The sequence below is a fragment of the Lepisosteus oculatus genome, chromosome 11 (assembly GCF_040954835.1).
Source record: "Lepisosteus oculatus isolate fLepOcu1 chromosome 11, fLepOcu1.hap2, whole genome shotgun sequence".
Taxonomy (NCBI): domain Eukaryota; kingdom Metazoa; phylum Chordata; class Actinopteri; order Semionotiformes; family Lepisosteidae; genus Lepisosteus; species Lepisosteus oculatus.
The window spans coordinates 33,038,559-33,060,932 of NC_090706.1; the positions used below are offsets into that span (position 1 = coordinate 33,038,559).

At 39.4% G+C, this 22,374-nt stretch overlaps 3 protein-coding genes across 4 annotated transcripts in view; all 3 read left to right on the forward strand.

Annotated features, from left to right (window-relative positions):
- LOC102689599 (protocadherin gamma-C5-like) overlaps positions 1-22,374 on the forward strand; it is a 211,921-nt gene that overhangs the window by 80,530 nt on the left and 109,017 nt on the right. The gene's annotated exons all lie outside the window — the stretch shown is intronic.
- Positions 15,574-18,634, forward strand: LOC138241895 (protocadherin beta-3-like). Its single transcript, XM_069196139.1, has one exon. The coding sequence runs from the start codon at positions 15,758-15,760 to the stop codon at positions 18,257-18,259; it is 2,502 nt and encodes an 833-aa protein (XP_069052240.1). The 5' UTR covers positions 15,574-15,757; the 3' UTR covers positions 18,260-18,634.
- LOC138241820 (protocadherin gamma-A8-like) lies at positions 19,958-20,698 on the forward strand. The gene is given in 3 exon segments (XM_069195670.1): positions 19,958-20,152; positions 20,154-20,567; positions 20,687-20,698. Coding segments are annotated over 3 exon segments (621 nt in total).

Here is a 22,374-nt window from a genome sequence, read left to right on the forward strand (position 1 = left end):
GCTTATTTTAAACAGTCGGCTTAGTCTTCATTCATTTTGTATGGCAACCATTGTCACCAGAAGTGTGGAGAAGAGTAAATTTAACTTATTGAGCCTCCAAATAATAATTTTACTATTCTTTATATGGGCTCTAAGTGCCGCTGTTGATCAATAAAGCAAAAATAAAACGAACCTCCCATTTTATTGCGCTGTAGCACAGACACCGACAGAGAGAGCAGTTCACACCGCACAGCGTCCTTGGAATACAAAACAGCTTTCGCGAATACTGCATTTTGTGTTTTTGTTTTATCTGTGTGGCCTTCTAACATTGGGTGTCTGGAAATTCAGTTTAAAATTGCCTGTTTTTCAAATGGTAAGATTTGACGGGATTACTAGCGAAAAAAGAAACGACGAGGACAATGAGACGGCAAGTACAGCTCTTCATCCTTTGTGTATGGGTTGTAGGAGGACTTCATGGCCAGATTCGTTATTCTATCCCAGAAGAAATGAAACCGGGTTCGTTTGTTGGTGATATCGTAAACGATTTAGGAACAGATGTAAAAAGACTCGTTAGTGGTAAGGCTCGTATAGTCACAGCCAAATCTGGGGAGCATATTGAGCTAAACCTGGAAAAAGGCGTATTGGTTGTAAAGAAGAGAATAGACAGGGAGCAGCTTTGTGGGCAAAATTCTCCCTGCGCAATCAGCTTCGAGCTCATTATTGAAAATCCTATGGAATTACATCACATTATCGTAGAAATTTTGGATGTTAACGACAATGCCCCCACTTTTTCAAAGAATGAAATTAAAATAGAAATCAGCGAGTCAGCCGCGCCTGGAGCTCGCTTCTACTTGGGGAGTGCGGAGGACGCTGATGTGGGAGTTAACGCTCTTCAAAGCTACATCTTAAGCCCTTCTGAAAATTTAATTTTGAAACAACATACTCGCCCTGACGGTAGCAAGTATGCAGAGATGGTGCTTCAGGCTCCATTAGATCGGGAGAAACAACCTGAACTTAATTTAGTTTTAACAGCTGTAGATGGCGGAACTCCGCGGAAGTCGAGCACTGTTAAAATCCACGTAATGGTTTTAGATGCAAACGACAATGCTCCGGTGTTCAGTCAGTCGGTTTACAAAGCATCTGTTCGTGAGAATTCTTTAAAAGGCACCCTGGTTTCAAAAGTAAATGCAAGTGATTTAGATACTGGATTATATGGAGATATAACCTATTCATTCTCCCATTTGTCTAATACAGTTGAAAAACTTTTTGAATTGGACGAGCAGACTGGTCAAATTACAGTTGCGGGAGTACTGGATTTTGAAATGACGACAAACTATGAATTAAATGTAGAAGCAAAAGATTACGGAGGGCTCAGTGACACGACTAAAGTACTCATTGAAATTATCGATGTTAATGACAACATCCCAGTCATTACTGTAATGTCTTTTTCTAATCCTGTTTCAGAAGACTCAGTTTCTGGGACTACTGTAGCAATTTTTAACGTACAGGATTTGGACTCTGGAATAAATGGACAAGTTCGATGCACGGCCACAAATACGACTCTTTTCAAAATAAAATCATCAATAAAGAACTATTACACTCTGATAACCGATGGCACTTTAGATAGAGAACATGTTTCGGAATATAATATTACAATTACTGCTACAGACGAAGGCACGCCACCTCTATCCAGTAACACAACACTTACACTAAAGATTTCAGATGTTAACGACAATGCTCCTGTGTTTGATCAGGGTTCATATTCTGCCTTTATCGTGGAGAACAACACTCCGGGATTATCTGTCTTGTCTTTAAAAGCCAAGGACGCGGACTGGAACCAGAACGCACGCATTTCTTACTTACTGGAAGACGAGCTCATCAATGGGACCCCGGTGGCTTCGCTTATCTCAGTGAACTCTGAAAGCGGAGTTGTATATACTGTGCGCTCTTTCGATTATGAACAAATAAAAAGCATTGAAATTAAGGTTATAGCTCGAGATGGTGGTTCACCTCCACTGATCAGTAAAGCTGCTGTAAATATTTTTGTCCAAGACCAAAATGACAACTCTCCTCAGATTCTTTATCCAGTCCACACTGATGGTTCTCTGGTGGCTGAAATGGTGCCTCGCTCAGCAGATGTTGGCTATCTTGTCACTAAAGTTGTAGCTGTTGATGCTGACTCTGGGCAAAACGCCTGGCTCTCATATAAACTGCTGAAAGCGACAGACAGGGCGCTGTTTGAAGTGGGATTACAGAACGGAGAAATAAGAACTTTACGTCAGGTCACTGATAAAGACGCTGTGAAACAGAGGCTTGTTGTTGTAGTGGAGGACAACGGGCAGCCCTCCCGTTCAGCTACAGTGAATGTGAACGTGGCGGTGGCGGACAGCTTCCCTGAAGTGCTCTCGGAATTTGGAGACTTCTCACAGGACAAGGATTACAACGACAACCTGACTTTTTATTTAATCTTGTCTTTGAGTTTAGTTTCATTTCTTTTTATGGCCTCAATAATAGTCATTATTTCACTTAAATTCTACAGATGGAGACAATCTCGCTTTCTTTATAAAGCCAACGTAACTCTACCTGTTATTCCAAGCGCATATTATCCTCCTCGTTACGCTGACGTTGGAGGTACAGGAACTCTGCAGCACGTGTACAATTACGAGGTGTGTTTGACAACAGACTCTGGGAAAAGTGAATACAGATACATCCGACCCGTTAGTCAAAATCTTGTGAGCGTTGATCCCAACGAAACAGGGACAATGCCGCACGTTGAAAAGGAGAAGAGTTTAATGGAAGACGTTGACGAGACGTCAGAGGTGAGAGTTTTGATTGCGCCGTGCCTACCAAGTTTTATTTTAGATTTTCATTTTCCTATAGATATAAACAGATTATTGTAACATTAAAATTTAATAAATGTGTCAGTCAGTTAAGTCAGTGAGTTTTTTTAAGTTTTATATACTGTAATCAGAGTTGAATTTCGCGATGCTTTGTGATGTCAGTCCTCTTTGTATACGAAACGTCTTTTTCTTATTAAGAAAAGTGATCAGTACATTAACTGAATGCAACATAATACATTAATATATACAAGGTAATATTTTATGCTTAATCCATTCTTAATCCGGTATAGGTGTACTTGCACATTGAAAAATGGTTTTGGTGTTTTAGTGATCTTCCAGTTGGCGAAGTATGATGAGAAGTAGCATTGATGGCAGCATTTGTGGGGGAAAAATGGTGATTAAGCTCAGTGCCTAAATCTATATCTTGGGATGTATGATATGAATTATTGGGCGTGTTGATCTAATTTTGTCTTCTTATTCTCCTCCGTGTATTTTAAGTCAAAGAAAACAACCAAGCACAGCTGATTTGCACTGGTTGTAGTTCATCAGCGCGTCTTACCGGTATATGAACTGAATATTAATTGGATTATAAAAAATCATAGATAACATGACTTTCACTGATACATCGATATTCTGATGAATCGTATTTATCCTGAAAAACAGAAAAACATATGCCGTATCCCTTGGCCTACAGTTTTATCTCTACTAAATCATTAGCATTTCTTTGTGATTATAACTATAATCTATATAACAGGACTTTTGCATCATGAAAGGGATTGTTGATTTTAGTTTGTTAAAGCCCCATTTTTTTAGATTCAACACAATTTTAACTTTATACGTGTAAATTGCTTAAATAATACCTACTGTCACTTCACTCTCTATAAGCATATCTTCGTGTTATAAAACATTAAATGTTAATTTTAGGCTTTTATTCTCTTTGCATCAGTTTATTTTATTTTGTGACTCAGTATTACCGTTTTCCATTCAGAAGTGTACAGTAAATAATTCTGCAGTGCAATCTACATCTTTAAAGCACTTGTAAAATCTTTCTTTTTCTTTATTCTTAGGCTTTGTTTAAAAGGAACACTTTAAAATAACTAGGCTAACAGAGCTCCCTTTGGCATTTCTGGTATGAGTAGTTCATGACCTGAACGCAAAGTGCCGCTGTTGATCAAGGAGGTGATATTGTGGTAATAGTTTTAGTAGGACCTCCCATATTATTGCGCCGTATTTCAGAGGCAAGGACGGAGAGCAGTCTGCTTACAGTGCTTGGATTATAGAACAGAAACGCAAACCTCTTTGAATTGGAAATTTTAGTTCCTCGTAACAGAAGAGAATTTCCTGTGATTTAACTTGGGGATTTAGGGTATCTGTTAGCCACTTTGATTACAGTAATACTCTTGGTAAATTACGGATTTGAACGTGCTGGATTTGCAATGATAAACCTCACCTCTTCTGTGAAATGGCAAGTACACCGCATCTTTGTTTGTTTGCTATTTTCAGTGGAAGTGTCTGCACAAATCCGATATTCCATTCCAGAAGAAATGATGAAAGGGTCGTTTGTTGGAAATATCGCAAAGGATTTAGGAATAGATGCTAAAATAATGAAATCCGCCAGAGCTCGTATCGTTAACGGCGACAGTGGTCGGTTCTTTGAGCTGAACACAGACAAGGGGATACTGATTGTTAAGGAAAGAATAGACAGAGAAGAGATGTGCGGACAAACCACTCAGTGTAGTTTTAGCTTTGAAATTATCCTCGAAAATCCGATGCAATTGCATAGTGTAACTGTAGAAATTCTAGATATTAATGACAATGCCCCTTCGTTTCCCAGAAAGAAAATTAAACTAGACATTATCGAGTCAGCTCTGCCTGGTTCTCGGTTTTTATTAGACCGCGCGGTGGATCCTGACATAGGCCTTAATAGCCTCCAGAGTTACTATTTAAAACCTACCGAAAACTTTGATTTAAAGATGCACAGTCGTCCTGATGGCAGTAAATATGTAGACATGGTGTTACGTACACCTCTAGATCGAGAGAAACAAGAGGAGATGTCTTTATTATTAACTGCTGTCGATGGCGGGGACCCAAAGAGGTCTGGTACAGTAATAATAAACATTAATATTTTAGATGCAAACGATAACTATCCTATTTTCAGCCAGTCAGTTTATAAAGCGACCGTCGCGGAAAATGCATTAAAAGATACCATAGTGACAACAGTCAGTGCTACAGATGCAGATAAAGGATTAAATGGGCAAGTTTCATACTTTTATACACAAATCGCAGATAGCGTTGCAGATCTTTTCGATCTGAACGAAAAAACAGGAGAAATTAGACTTACAGGACATTTAGATTATGAAAAAGAAAAGCACTATGAGCTAGACATCCAAGCAAAAGATCAAGGTGGGTATACAGATTCCACAAAGGTAGTAATAGAAATAATTGATGTAAATGATAATTTTCCTTTAATTACTTTAACTTCGTTCACGAGTCTAATTTCAGAAGATTCATTAGCTGGTACTACCGTAGCCATTATAAACGTGAAAGATTTAGATTCTGGACAATATGGGAAAGTTAACTGTAAAATCAACGAAAACATCCCTTTTACGATTAAGGCCTCTTTAAAAAACTATTACACTCTTCTCACCGACGGGCCTCTGGACAGGGAGACGTTATCTGAATATAATATAACTGTTACTGCTAGTGATGAAGGATCCCCGCCTCTAACCAGCAAGAAAACACTTGTGCTGAACGTGGCCGATGTTAATGATAATCCACCCAAATTTATTGAAACAATTTACACAGCATATGTTGCTGAGAATAATTCCCCCGGCGTTTCAATAGTTACAGTACACGCGGAAGATGCAGACTGTAACCAGAATGCTCATATCACCTATGTTCTTGAAGAAGGTCGAGTTGACGGGGCGACTTTAACTTCTTTCCTATCTATTAATTCGGAGACAGGTGTGATCTATGCTTTGCGTCACTTTGACTACGAACAAATCAAGGATTGTCAAGTTGTTGTTAAAGCTCAAGATGGCGGTTCCCCACCCCTAAGTAGCGTCGTCACTGTTAATATTTTTATCCAAGACCAAAACGACAACATTCCGCAGATTCTCTATCCAGTATATTCTGAAAGTTCTTTGGTGGCTGAAATGGTGCCTCGTTCAGCAGATGTTGGCTTTCTTGTCACTAAAGTTGTAGCTGTTGATGCTGACTCTGGACAGAACGCCTGGCTCTCATATAAACTGCTGAAAGCCACAGACAGGACACTGTTTGAAGTGGGATTACAGAACGGAGAAATAAGAACTTTACGTCAGGTTACTGATAAAGACGCTGTGAAACAGAGGCTTGTTGTTGTAGTGGAGGACAACGGGCAGCCCTCTCGTTCAGCTACAGTGAATGTGAACGTGGCGGTGGCGGACAGCTTCCCTGAAGTGCTCTCGGAATTCAGTGACTTCTCTCAGGACAAGGATTACAACGACAACCTGACTTTTTATTTAGTTGTGTCTTTAGCTATAGTTTCTTTTCTTTTTATTTCATGTATCATAGTTATTTTGTCAGCGAGGTTCTATAGATGGCGACAATCTCGTTTGTTCTATGAATCCAAAGGGAATCTCCCTGTTATTCCGAGCGCATATTATCCTCCCCGTTACGCAGATGCTGGGGCCACAGGAACTCTGCAGCACGTGTATAATTACGAGGTGTGTTTGACAACAGACTCTGGGAAAAGTGAATACAAATACATCCGACCCGTTAGTCAAACTCTTGTGAACGTTGAAGTCAGTGATTCGGAGACGATACCGCACGTGCAAAGGGAGAACTGTGTAAAAGAAGATGCTGACGGAACGGCAGAGGTGAGAATTAATGCATTAGCCGAGATTTAATTAGCTAATGTCTACTGCACGTTTAGCTAGACTCTTGTTCTAGCACAGATTATTGTCTATCAGAAATTAAATATTTTAACAAATTGCAAACAAAATTATCAACATCATCATCATTATCACCCATTTTTTATGCAGTTAAAGAATAACTTTGCATTATTTCAATTTTTGTAAGTCATGATTTCAAGTACAGAACACCAGTGGTATTACGACTGTGACTCATTCAGCACTGGACAGCGACTTTCTGTGACAGAGAAAACAGGTGACAACTTATGGTCTTGGGATCTGATTCTCAGAACTGTTTGTATTGAGAACATCCACTATTGAGGAGCAGGTTGACTGTTACATATAGAAATACTTGGTCTGTTTTATACAATATAACAAGAGACAAACATTACAACTAAAATAATTATTATATAAAGTATTATTATTATGGTTGGTTTTGAATGTTTGCAGTAGGTTCCGACGTATTTGTACTTAAAATTACATAAGTGGACAACCATGTATTAGGCATTGGTGCATTAAAAACAATAGGATGCTCTACTTTCTTGGTAAGTAAGGTTTTGCAAGCTTGGACCTCCTATATTAAAGTGCAAGAAAATCAGAGTATGCAGTTCACATTCCCAAAATGCCTGGATTGCAGGCACTTAACATGGATGTCAAGATCTGACTGTCTTTGCACAAGTTTTTCCATGTGTTTTTTTCTTGAATTTTGAAAGTACCTGAAACTTTATTATATACAACAGTATAAGGACATGATGGAAAATGAATAATTTGACCGGTCTGGAATTATCAAAAAACATTTGCATTGAGAAATTTAATGGCAAGAAATTTCATTTCTTCTTTTCCATGCTACCAGTGTAGTTTTGGACAGGTCTGGTACTTCATTCCAGAAGACCTGAAGAAAGGTTTGTTTCTAAGGAATCTCGCAGAAGACCTGGGTTTAGATCTGCATAGTATGAGAGAGGGCCATACTCCTATTGTCATTACAGATAACATTCAGCACACTGAGTTACAGACAGACAAAGAGCTTTAGGTTGTTAAAGAAAGAATAAAGTGATAGAAAACATGCAGCCAAATACCCCTGTGTAGCTTTAGTTTCAATGTTATTCTTGAAAAGCCAATGGAATTATGAGGTATTTTTGATGAGATTTTAATATGATGTGCTTGCAATCAGACCACTGAATGGGTGGTTATCAGTGTGAAGTCAGCCAATTAGATGGGCCATGTGGTACTTGATTTCGATATCTACTTGAGAAACCTCTAGACAGAGAAATGGAGCCAGAACTTTCTTACCAACAGCCGTTGATAGTGGGTGTCCACAGAGGTTTGGCACAGTTGCAATACATGTTGTTGTTCTGCATGAGAATGTCAATGCTCCTGTATTTAAACAGTCTGTGTACAAAGCATTTCTTTATGAAAATTAATTGAAAGTGACTTTTTTCACAACAATAAATGCAAGAGATGCAAACACTGGATTGAATGAATTGTTAATACTGTATATTTGCTTTCACACCTACAGTAAAAAGTGAAGTAAGGGCTTTTCACCTTGATGAAATTACTGTTGAGATTTCAGTACTGAATCAAATAGATTTGAAAAGATCAGACATATTGAAAATGACATACAGTGGAAGCAACAGTAATGAATGAAATGTCTTTTAAAAGTGTTGCGCATTCCATGCCCTCACATTCCCATGCACACTGAGTCAAACGAATGCTCATGCTGCAACTAATTTTCCTATCACCTTTCACTCACAGCACTATCTTAGTTCTCCTCTTTCTCATGTCCTCGCTCATTATTGCGGATTCTGTCCTGGAGCTCTTTTAGTGTGTGTTCTGTTCTCCTCTTTTCTGTCCCTGCAATTGCTCGCTGCCTGACTTTGTGCTTGTTCCCTGGCCTTGTGGTTCAGATTGGTTACTCTCGGTATTAACTGCTTTTGCCTGGTACAAACTTGTCGCTTGCTTTTTTTGGTTGGTTTTTGGATTCTCTGCTTTGTATTTAGGTCCTTTAGCCATAATTTTGTCTTCTGTGGCTCCTCCTAAGGTTTTCTCTTTGAGCCCCTGCACAGGGTCTATATTTCTTTTCTACTTAAGCTGACAAAAAGTCAGCTGTCCGAGGACACCTTAACCCTTTAACGTGAACTACAATAGCTATAATTAATGTAAAAGACCTAGAGTCAGGGGACAATGGTCTGGTGAGCTGTTCAGTTAACCCAAATCTATCTTTTAGATCAAAAATTTTCCTTACGTCATTATTAGATGCTTGTAACTCCTGAGTTTTAGATAGACAGGCTGTATAAGAATACAATATTATGTTAATTACTGCAGACACAGACTCACTGGCCATCTCCAGCAGCAAAAACTTAAATGATATATTATCACATACAAATGACAATGCAATATTTTTGAATTTAGTATAAATACTTTTGTTAAAGAAAACTATTCTCCGGGATTGTCCTTATTTTAAATGATAGCCACAGATTTAGGTTCCATCCAGACTTCTGACATTGTTTATTGCAGAGAATTTGATGAATGAGACTTCCACTTCTTCCATCCTCTCTATTAGCTCAGACAGTGGTGTTTTTTAAGGAACACAGACTTACTTATTACAACCAATTACTGACCACTAAGGCTACTATAAAGACATATGTACAAGACCAGAATGACAGTATCCAGATACTCAACCCAATACACACTAGTGGCTTTCCTTTTATTGTTTCTATCATTGTTAAGTTGTCAGTGAAGATCTAATGTTGCAAACACTCTCATTTGTTCTATAAATCCAATGGAAATCTTTCTGTTATCCCAAAGCCATATTCCTCTTCCCCCTTACATAAACATACAAAAATAACCTGCACAATTACGAGGTGTGTTTAACTACCAATTCTGGAAATAGAGGCAGATGTCATGTCTACTTGGGATGTTTTACTGCTGTTTGATTAAGGGTATTGTATGAGACTTTACTGCACTGGAGACAACAAAAGATGTTGAATTAATAATCTTAAACTTTTTATTTTTAACACTTGAGCAGGGAAAGTGTTTATAATTTACTACAACATTTTCATGACCGTTAATACCATGCAAATGTGATTTAAGATCTATTGTTCAGCCTTGCTTTAACAATGCTATAAGGTTTGCAGATACTTATTGAAGTGTGGTGACTTTGTAGTAATCTTTCTGTACTGGCAATTTAATTTCATTGTTTTAGAAAAGACACATCTTACATAAGAAAACCCTGTTTCTGTTGACAATACAAGTTCATCGGAATTGAAATCACAATCTTAAAACCATTTTCGGCATATTCATGTTTCAGTTGTTCTTTATTTGTACTCTAAGTGCCGCTGTTGATCAATGGAGCAATATTATCTAAGCAGAAAGCCAGCAGGACCTCCCATATTATTGCGCTGTACTGGAGAGACAGATACAGAAAGACGCGCAGACTCGCTTTACAGCTCTGGGCCGAAACCGATTCAGTCCATAAAAATCTCCTACATTTTCATGCATTTATTCTATTATTGTATCCTATCTGTATAATGAGCAAAATCCTTGAAGACTAAATTGAAATCGATCGTGATGAACAGTTTGGAAACGATGGGATTTACTCGATCTGCACTGGCGGAAAGAAAAAATTGCAGGACCTTAAAATGGCAAGTACTGCTGTTGATTGTGTGTTTGTGCAAATCCGTGGTAGTTACTGGACAGATTCGGTACTCGATTCCAGAAGAATTGAAGAAAGGCTCGTTAGTAGGGAATATCGCACAAGACCTGGGAATAGATCTGAACAGACTGAGAGCCGGCCGGGCTCGCATTGTGACTGAAGACAGCACCCAATATACCGAGCTAAAGACAGACAAAGGGCTTTTGGTTGTTAAAGAAAGGATAGACCGAGAGCAACTGTGCGGTGAAATATCTCCATGCAGCTTTAGTTTTGAGGTGATTCTGGAGAACCCAATGGAGCTGCATCGTGTAACAGTTGAAATTCTGGATATTAATGATAATTTCCCGACATTTCAAACGAATGAAATTAAATTAGAAATCAGCGAGTCAGCTGTTCCAGGAGCGCGCTTCGTATTGGGGAGCGCGGAGGACCCTGATGTAGGAGTTAACACTCTTCAGAATTATATTTTATCTCCTCTTGATAATTTCGCTTTGAAGCAACATGCGCGTCCGGATGGTGTCAAGTACGCGGAAATGGTGCTTCAGAAGCCTTTGGACAGGGAAAAGCAGGATAGGCTCTCTTTAACATTAACTGCTGTGGATGGTGGAAATCCTCAGAGGTCTGGCACTGTTAATATAGATGTCATTGTTCTAGACACAAACGACAATGCCCCTGTCTTTAACCAGTCAGTGTACAAAGCGATTGTCTTTGAAAATGCCGTAAAAAATACTTTAGTCACAACGATAAACGCAAGTGACGCAGATACCGGTTCAAACGGGCAGGTAACTTATTCGTTTTCCAACCTGAAAGGTAATGTGAGAGAAACATTTAATTTAGACGAAAACACTGGTGCGATTTACTTAGTTGGTCAGATAGATTTTGAGAAAGCCAAGAAATATGAAATAAATGTAGAAGCAAAAGACCACGGGGGTCTTGCGGATTCCAGTAAAGTTGTAGTGGAGGTAATTGATGTCAATGATAATGCTCCAGTTATAACTGTCATGTCCTTCTCTAGTCCGGTGTCCGAGGACTCAGCACCTGGAACTACAGTGGCTATAATCAACGTAAAAGATTTAGATTCTGGCGAAAATGGCCGGGTCAGTTGTTCCATTAATCGCAATCTTCCTTTTAAAATAACATCATCGTTAACTAACTATTACACCTTGGTAACCGATGCAGTTTTAGACCGGGAAACGACTTCCGAATATAATATAACAGTAATTGCCGCAGATTCAGGATCTCCACCTCTTACGAACAGTAAAATCTTAACTCTGAAAGTCTCAGACGTGAACGACAATGCTCCTGTATTTGAGCAGTCTGCATATACTGCTTATGTAACTGAAAACAACTCTCCAGGTTTGTCTGTATTTTCTGTAAAAGCTAAAGACTCCGATTGGAATCAGAATGCCCGAATATCCTACCTTTTAGAAGACACGCTAATCAGTGGAACACCGGTATCCTCTTATATTTCTGTAAACTCAGACAGCGGAGTTGTCTATACTGTGCGCTCCTTTGATTATGAGCAAATTAAGGAGTTACAAATTTGTGTAAAAGCACAAGATGGAGGCTCTCCGCCTTTAAGCTCCAAAGTTACGGTAAATATTTTTGTCCAAGACCAGAACGATAATGTTCCTCAGATTCTCTACCCAGTGCACACTGATGGCTCTCTAGTGGCTGAAATGGTGCCTCGTTCAGCAGATGCTGGCTATCTTGTCACTAAAGTTGTAGCTGTTGATGCTGACTCTGGACAGAACGCCTGGCTCTCATATAAACTGCAGAAAGCGACAGACAGGGCGCTGTTTGAAGTGGGATTACAGAACGGAGAAATAAGAACTTTACGTCAGGTCACTGATAAAGACGCTGTGAAACAGAGGCTTGTTGTTGTAGTGGAGGACAACGGGCAGCCCTCTCGTTCAGCTACAGTGAATGTGAACGTGGCGGTGGCGGACAGCTTCCCTGAAGTGCTCTCGGAATTCAATGATTTCTCACAGGACAAGGATTACAATGACAACCTGACTTTTTATTTAGTCTTGTCTTTGGCTGTAGTTTCCTTTCTTTTTATTGTTTCTATCATCGTTCTGTTATCAGTGAAAATCTATCGATGGAGACAATCTCGTTTGTTCTATGAATCCAATGGGAATCTCCCCGTTATTCCAAGCGCGTATTATCCTCCCCGTTACGCAGATGTTGGAGCTACAGGAACTCTGCAGCACGTGTACAATTACGAGGTGTGTTTGACAACAGACTCTGGGAAAAGTGAATACAGGTTCATCCGACCAAACAGTCAAAGTCTTCTTAACGCTGATGCCAGTGGGTCAGCGACTCTGCCTCATGTGCAGAAGGAGAAGAATCTCATAGATGACACAGATTCAGTACAGGTGGGTGTTATCTGAAGGATTATTCAACAAAGCTAGCAACTTTTTAGCAATAACCTTAATTGATAGCGTATTGTGTTTTTGATGTTTCAATTGTTATTGCTCTGTCCAGAAGGCAGAACAGCTTGGTGGTTAGCGCTGCCTCTTTATTTCCTTAATTAGGTACTTTTAGTGCCCGTTTTACCTGTGTCGTTGCGAATTATCTTTTGGGGACCGGTTTTCTTACCACGTTTCAATATTGTGTCAGTTTGGTGTCTCAGAATGGTCCCAGACTGTTTGTGTCTGTGTGTTGTGCTATGTTTTGACTATTGTTCCTACACGAATCTTATGCCTCCAGTATAGAATCGGGAAACCAGGAAAGCCATTACAGGGCAGTAGTGGCTCTCTCTTAAGGACTTGTTGTGACTATTCATTTACGTTTGAAATAATATTTTTCGACTTAGACTTTTATAACAGCGTACTATTTCAAAACGATTTGAATTTTAAAATGCGTTTGATTTGTTTTCAGATCAAGATATTTTTTAAATTACTACTGTGATTACTTTTTCTAATAAACATACAGTATCCGGTATCTAAAATGCTGTATTTTTATTGGCATAATAATTTGAAAGTTATTTAGCGTTTGGCGTCTAACTTCATCGACTTAAATTCATTTTTTTGCCCTTTAATTTTATTTTATTTTCTTCATTTTTGATTAGGTATTGCACTGAAGAAAGAAATCAACGTAACGTTTTTGTGGTTTAGTTGCAGAGTTCGCATTACGTTTATAGTGTATAGTACTGTATCTGATTTTTATTTAAATATTTACTGCAATTGTGTTATCAGAAATGTTCTTACGTATCACTCAGAATTCATACGTAGGATTCTAATCATGTCTAAAGCATCAATAAAATGATAAGGTACTGCAGTTTCTGTTTATATCTCTAAGTGCCACTGTATATCATGTTGGAGATATTATAGTAGAAATCCGTCAGTCCCTCGCATATACTGTATTCCATAACACAAGTGATGCAGACACCGGATCAAATGGATTGTTAATATATTCGTTTTCAAACCTTTTAGGTGATTTAACGATTGTCTCATGTAAATGAAATAACTGGTAAGATAGCAATTGTAAATCAATAAGATTTTGAAGAGATATTATGAGATCGACGAAGAAAGCAAAGTTCTGAAAAGCCTCAACAACATAATTCAAGTTATCATTAATGTTTTGGATGTAAATCACGATGAACCTCTAAAGACTGTAATGATTTTTAAGCACCCGGTGCCTGATGATTCCTCAACCGGAACAACAATAGCTGCAGTAAAAATACTGTAAACGATCTACAGTAGACTCGGAGGAAAGACTCTGTTGAGTCATTCTTCCTTTTAAAGTCAAATCGCTCTTAATCGTGCTGTCACACACTGGTACCTGCCACAGTTCTAGATAGAGAGAACTCTCGGTCTAAACAGAGATAGAACATTACAATAATTGCTGCAGGGGGCAGGCTCACCGCCTCTCAAAAAATGAGTGTGAACCACAAGGTTATACAGTAGCTGGAGACGGTGGCTCTCCACCACTGAGCACTATAGCTACTATAAAAATAAATGTCCACTACCGGGAATGGTGTCCCCATCAGCAGATGTTGGCTATTTTGACAAATGTAGTGAGTCAGAATCTGTTGATGCTGACTCATATATATATAGATAGATCAAATCTGGTAGTGGAGTTTTCAACTTTCGACTGTGAGCAGATTAAGTCCTTTCAAGTTCATGTTAAAGCTCGGGACGGAGGGTCCTCACCTCTAAGCAGCAACGTGACAGTTAATATCTTTGTCCAAGACCAGAACGACAACGATTCTTAGATTATCTACCCAGTGAACAGTGGTGGCTCTCTGGTGGCTGAAATGGTGCCTCGTTCAGCAGATATTGGCTATCTTGTCACTAAAGTTGTAGCTGTTGATGCTGACTCTGGACAGAATGCCTGGCTCTCATATAAACTGCTGAAAGCCACAGACAGGGCGCTGTTTGAAGTGGGATTACAGAACGGAGAAATAAGAACTTTACGTCAGGTTACTGATAAAGACGCTGTGAAACAGAGGCTTGTTGTTGTAGTGGAGGACAATGGGCAGCCCTCTCGGTCAGCTACAGTGAACGTGGCGGTGGCGGACAGCTTCCCTGAAGTGCTCTCGGAATTTACAGACTACTCATAGGACAAGGAGTACAATGAGCACCTGACCTTTTTATTTAGTCTTGTCTTTGGCTGTATTTAGCTTTTTTATTTCTATCATCGTAGTGTCAAAGAACTTCTACAGATGGATATATTCTCGGTTTTTTTCCCATGCATCCCTGTTATTCCGATCGCGTGTCATCCCCCCAGTTACGCAGACATTTCAACAGCTAGAACATTTTAGCACTTGTACAATTATGAAGTGTGTTTAACTACTGATGCTGGAAAGAGCGAATTACAGTATGTCAGACAAAGTAATCAAAGTTCACAATTAATTTTATCGGTTACTCGGAAATACAGCTGCACGAACAGGAAGCTTACATAATAGATGGCTTTTAAAGCTTCTTTGGAGGGAGATACATTTTTTAAACATGTTTTATGATTCACATGGAAACCTGGGCTTGTTTTAGTGACAAGTGCCATGTCTACTCGTGAGGTTTTCGTGTAGATTAAAGACATCTACATTTCATAGAAAACCCATCTTATTTTCATAGTGCGAGTTTATCGAAACTTTCATTACATTAAAATTGAGAAATCAGTGGATTTCAAATCACAATACATTCGGCTTCCTTGTTTCAGCTGTTCTTTATTTGTACTCTAAGTGCCGCTGTTGATCAATGGAGCAATATTATCTAAGCAGAAAGCCAACAGGACCTCCCATATTATTGCGCTGTACTGGAGAGACAGATACAGAAAGACGCGCAGACTCGCTTTACAGCTCTGGGATGAAACAGATTCCGTCTACAACAATCTCCTATATTTTAATGCATTTATTCTATTTTCGAATCCTATCTGAGTGATAGGTAAAACCAATGAAGACTGAATTGAAATCGATTGGGGTGAACAGTTTGGAAACGATGGGATTTACTCGATCTGTACTGGCGGAAAGAAAAAATTGCAGGACCTTAAAATGGCAAGTACTGCTGTTGATTGTGTGTTTGTGCAAATCCGTGGTAGTTACTGGACAGATTCGGTACTCGATTCCGGAAGAATTGAAGAAAGGCTCGTTAGTAGGGAATATCGCACAAGACCTGGGAATAGATCTGAACAGACTGAGAGCCGGCCGGGCTCGCATTGTGACTGAAGACAGCACCCAATATACCGAGCTAAAGACAGACAAAGGGCTTTTGGTTGTTAAAGAAAGGATAGACCGAGAGCAACTGTGCGGTGTAATATCTCCTTGCAGCTTTAGTTTTGAGGTGATTCTGGAGAACCCAATGGAGCTGCATCATGTAACAGTTGAAATTTTGGATATTAATGATAATGCTCCAACGTTTCAAATGAAGGAAATTAAATTAGAAATTAGCGAATCAGCTCTTCCAGGAGCGCGTTTCTTATTGGGGAGCGCGGAGGACACTGATGTGGGAGTTAACAGTCTTCAGAATTATATTTTAACTCCTCCTGACAATTTCGTTTTGAAACAACATGCGCGTCCGAATAGTGGAAAATATGCAGAAATGGTGCTTCAGAAGTCTTTGGACAGGGAAAAGCAGCCCAGACTCTCTTTAACATTAACTGCTGTGGATGGTGGAAATCCTCAGAGGTCTGGTACTGTTAATATAGATGTCATTGTTCTAGATGCAAACGACAATGCCCCCGTCTTTAATCAGTCAGTCTACAAAGCGATAGTCTTTGAAAATGCCGTAAAAAATACTTTAGTCACGACGGTTAACGCAAGTGACGCAGATACCGGTTTAAACGGACATGTAACTTACTCTATTTATGACCTGAAAGATAATGTAAGAGAAACGTTTAATTTAGACGAAAACACAGGTGTGATTTACTTAGTTGGTCAGATAGATTTTGAAAAAGTAAAGATATATGAAATAAATGTAGAAGCAAAAGACCACGGGGGTCTTGCGGATTCCAGTAAAGTTGTAGTGGAGGTAATTGATGTCAATGATAATGCTCCAGTTATAACTGTCATGTCCTTCTCTAGTCCGGTGTCCGAGGACTCAGCACCTGGAACTACAGTGGCTATAATCAACGTAAAAGATTTAGATTCTGGCGATAACGGCCAGGTCAGTTGTTCCATTAATCGCAATCTTCCTTTTAAAATAACATCATCGTTAACTAACTATTACACCTTGGTAACTGATGCAGTTTTAGACCGCGAAACGACTTCCGAATATAATATAACAATAATTGCTACAGATGCAGGATATCCCCCTCTTACGAGCAGTAAAATCCTATCTCTGAAAGTCTCAGATGTGAACGACAATGCTCCTGTATTTGAACAGTCTGCATATACTGCTTATGTAGCTGAAAACAACTCTCCAGGTTTGTCTGTATTTTCTGTTAAAGCTAAAGACTCCGATTGGAATCAGAATGCTCGAATCTCCTACCTTTTAGAAGACACGCTAATCAGTGGAACACCGGTATCCTCTTATATTTCTGTGAACTCTGACAGCGGAGTTGTCTATACTGTGCGCTCCTTTGATTATGAACAAATAAAGGAGTTACAAATCCACATTAAAGCACAAGATGGAGGCTCTCCGCCTTTAAGCTCCAAAGGTACGGTAAATATTTTTGTCCAAGACCAGAACGACAACTCTCCACAGGTCCTCTACCCAGTGCACACTGATGGCTCTCTGGTGGCTGAAATGGTGCCTCGTTCAGCAGATGTTGGCTATCTTGTCACTAAAGTTGTAGCTGTTGATGCTGACTCTGGACAGAATGCCTGGCTCTCATATAAACTGCTGAAAGCCACAGACAGGACTCTGTTTGAAGTGGGATTACAGAACGGAGAAATAAGAACTTTACGTCAGGTCACTGATAAAGACGCTGTGAAACAGAGGCTTGTTGTTGTAGTGGAGGACAACGGGCAGCCCTCTCGTTCAGCGACAGTGAATGTGAACGTGGCGGTGGCGGACAGCTTCCCTGAAGTGCTCTCGGAATTCAATGACTTCTCTCAGGACAAGGATTATAACGACAACCTGACTTTTTATTTAGTCTTGTCCTTGGCAGTAGTTTCCTTTCTTTTCGTCGTTTCTATCATCGTTCTGTTGTCAGTGAAGATCTATCGATGGAGGCAATCTCGTTTGTTCTACGAATCCAATGGGAATCTCCCTGTTATTCCAAGCGCATATTATCCTCCCCGTTACGCTGACGTTGGAGGTACAGGAACTCTGCAGCACGTGTACAATTATGAGGTGTGTTTGACAACAGACTCTGGGAAAAGTGAATACAGATTCATCCGACCAAGCAGTCAAAATTTTAACGCTGATGCCAGCGGGTCAGCGACTCTGCCTCATGTGCAGAAGGAGAAGAATCTCATAGATGACACAGATTCAGTAGAGGTGGGTGTTGTCTGAAAGATTATTCAGCAAAGCTAGCAACTTTTTAGCAATAACCTTAGTTGATAGCGTATTGTATTTTTGATGTTTCAATTGTTATTGGTGTGTCCAGAAGGCAGAACAGCTTGATGGTTAGCGCTGCCTCTTTATTCCCTTAATTAGTTACTTTTAGTGCCTGTTTTACCTGTGTCGTTGTGAATTATCTTTTGGGCACCGGTTTTCGTACCACATTTCAATATTGTGTCAGTTTGGTGTCTCAGAATGGTCCCAGACTGTTTGTGTCTGTGTGTTCTGCTATGTTTTGATTATTGTTCCTACACGAATCTCATGCCTCCATTATAGAATCAGGAAACCAGGAAAGCAATTACAGGGCAGTAGTGGCTTTCTCTTAAGGACTTGTTGTGACTATTCAGTTACGTTTGAAATAATATTTTTCGACTTAGACTTTTATAATAGCGTACTATTCCAAAACGATTTGAATTTAAATATGCGTTTGATTGGTTTTCAGATCAAGATATTTTTAAATTACTTCTGTGATTACTTTTTCTAATAAACGTACAGTACCCGGTATCTAAAATGCTGTATTTTTATTGGCTATGACATAATAATTTGAAAATTATTTAGCGTTTGGCGTCTAACTTCATCGACTTAAATTCATTTTCATGCCCTTTAATTTTATTTTATTTTCTTCATTTTTGACTAGGTATTGCACTGAAGAAAGAAATCCAAGTAATCTTTTTGTAGTTTAGTTGCAGAGTTCGCATTACGTTTATAGTGTATTGTATCTGATTTTTATTTAAATATTTACTGCAATTGTGTTATCGGAAATGTTCTTACGTATCACTCAGAATCCATATGTAGGATTCTAATCCTGTCTAAAGCATCAATAAAATGATAAGGTACTGCAGTTTTTTTTTTTCTCTGAGTGCCGCTGTATATCATGTTGGAGATATTATAATAGAAATCCATCGATCCGTCGCATATACTGTATTCCCTAACACAAGAGATGCAGACACCGGATCAAAGGGATTGTTAATACATTCGTTTTCAAACCTTTTAGGTGATGTAAGGATTGTTTCATGTAAATGAAATCACTAGTAAGTAAGCAATTGTAAATCAATAAGATTTTGAAGAGATATTATGAGATAGACGATGAAAATAAAGTTCTGAAGGGCCTCAACAATATAATTAAAGTCATCGTTAAAGTTTTGGATGTAAATCACTACGAACCTCTAATGACTGTAACGATTTTTAAGCATCCTGTGCTCGATGATTTCTCAACCGGAACAACAATAGCTGCAGTATAAATACTGTAAACGATCTACAGTAGACTAGGAGGAAAGACTCTGGTGAGTCATTCTTCCTTTTAAAGTCAAATCGCTCTTAATCGTGCTGTCACACACTGGTACCTGCCACAGTTCTAGATAGAGAGAACTCTCGGTCTAAACAGAGATAGAACATTACAATAATTGCTGCAGGGGGCAGGCTTGCTGCCTCTCAAGAAATGAGAGTGTGAACCATGAGGTTATAGCTGGAGATGGTGGCTCTCCACCACTGAGCACTATAGCTACGATAAAAATACATGTCCACTACCGGGACGACAACCCTTCTCACATTCTGTACCCAGTACACACTGGTGCTCTCTGGTGACTGAAATGGTGTCCCCGTCAGCAGATGGTGGCTATTTTGACAACTTAAGTGAGTCGCTAGCTGTTGATGCTGATTCATATACTGTACAGGTATATATATATATCGATCAAATCTGATAGTGGAGTTTTCCACACAATACGCATTTTCGGCTATGAGCAGATTAAGTCCTTTCAAGTTCATGTTAAAACTCAGGACAGAGGGTCTCCACCTCTTAGCAGCAACGTGACAGTTAATATCTTTGTCCAAGACCAGAACGACAACAGATTCCCAGATTCTCTACCCAGTGCACACTGATGGCTCTCTGGTGGCTGAAATGGTGCCTCACTCAGCAGATGTTGGTTATCTTGTCACTAAAGTTGTAGCTGTTGATGTTGACTCTGGACAGAACGCCTGGCTCTCATATAAACTGCTGAAAGCGACAGACAGGGCGCTGTTTGAAGTGGGATTACAGAACGGAGAAATAAGAACTTTACGTCAGGTCACTGATAAAGACGCCGTGAAACAGAGGCTTGTTGTTGTAGTGGAGGACAACGGGCAGCCCTCTCGTTCAGCTACAGTGAATGTGAACGTGGCGGTGGCGGACAGCTTCCCTGAAGTGCTCTCGGAATTCGGAGACTTCTCACAGAACAAGGATTACAATGAAAACCTGACTTTTTATTTAGTCTTTTCTTTGGCTGTATTTAGTTTTTTTTTATTTCTATCATCATAGTGTCAGTGAACTTCTACAGATGGACATAATCTCATTTTTTTTTCTATGAATCCCTGTTATTCCGAATGCATATCATCCCCCCTCAGACTAATGTATGAGACTTTGCTGCACTGCAAACACCCAAACCTGCTAAATAAAACAAACATTTTTTATGTGAGTATGGAAAGTGTTTACAACCAGGGCTTCTGAGAGCTCAGATGAGACCTGGGCTATTTCACATTGTGAGGCCCCCTAATTGTTTGGGAAGATGAGTAAAAAATACTTTAATGTAAAGGATGGCATGATGGGAAGATTAAGGCGGGCGTTTTGAAACTCCTAAAGAATTGTAGATTCAGCACTGAAAGGGGGATATTTTTTCACAGCCATGAACTTCAGTTGAGAATCACAGTATATGGTTAAAGATCAAAATTCAACTCAAGTCCAGAAACACAGCCAAAGGGTTAAAATGGAGGACCATGCACCCAAGGCTTAGGTGAGGCACCCCTGTGAGCTGAGGCCCATGCCAAATGGTCCTGCTGCCTGACCCCCTGACTGACTAATTTTTGCAGTATATTTTACATCTTCATTATTTCCATATGTTAAAATCATTTAACATCCATTGTTCAGTCTTGCTTTTACAGTCTATCAGGATTGCAGATGTTTTTTAAATGTGCAGATTTTCTACTAATCTTTTCTGTACTGACAATTTAGATTGATCGTTTTATGAAAGACATCTACATTTCATATAAATTACAGCTTATTTTCATAGTGCGAGTTTATCGAAACTTTCATTACATTAAAATTGAGAAATCAGTGGATTTCAAATTACAATCACATTCGGCTTCCTTGTTTCAGCTGTTTCTTATTTGTACTCTAAGTGCCGCTGTTGATCAATGGAGCAATATTATCTAAGCAGAAAGCCAGCAGGACCTCCCATATTATTGCGCTGTACTGGAGAGACAGATACAGAAAGACGCGCAGACTCGCTTTACAGCTCTGGGCCGAAAGATTCAGTCTATAAAAATCTCCTAAATTTTCATGCATTTATTCTATGATTGTATCATATCTGTATAATGAGCAATATCCTTGAATACTAAATTGAAATCGATCGTGATGAACAGTTTGGAAACGATGGGATTTACTCGATCTGCACTGGCGGAAAGAAAAGATTGCAGGACCTTAAAATGGCAAGTACTGCTGTTGATTGTGTGTTTGTGCAAATCCGTGGTAGTTACTGGACAGATTCGGTACTCGATTCCGGAAGAATTGAAGAAAGGCTCGTTAGTAGGGAATATCGCACAAGACCTGGGAATAGATCTGAACAGACTGAGAGCCGGCCGGGCTCGCATTGTGACTGAAGACAGCACCCAATATACCGAGCTAAAGACAGACAAAGGGCTTTTGGTTGTTAAAGAAAGGATAGACCGAGAGCAACTGTGCGGTGAAATATCTCCTTGCAGCTTTAGTTTTGAGGTGATTCTGGAGAACCCAATGGAGCTGCATCGTGTAACAGTTGAAATTCTGGATATTAATGATAATGCTCCTAAATTTCAAATGCAGGAAATTAAATTAGAAATCAGCGAGTCAGCTGTTCCAGGAGCACGTTTCTTATTGGGGAGTGCAGAGGACCCCGATGTGGGAGTTAACACTCTTCAGAATTATATTTTAGCCCCTCTTGATAATTTCGTTTTGAAGCAACACGTCCGTCCGGATGGTGGAAAATATGCAGAAATGGTGCTTCAGAAGTCTTTAGACAGGGAAAAGCAGGATAGGCTCTCTTTAACATTAACTGCCA

Bases quoted from the DNA above. Each gene is read 5' to 3' on its own strand.
- LOC138241895 (XM_069196139.1), top strand. From the start codon at position 15,758: ATGAAGACTGAATTGAAATCGATTGGGGTGAACAGTTTGGAAACGATG.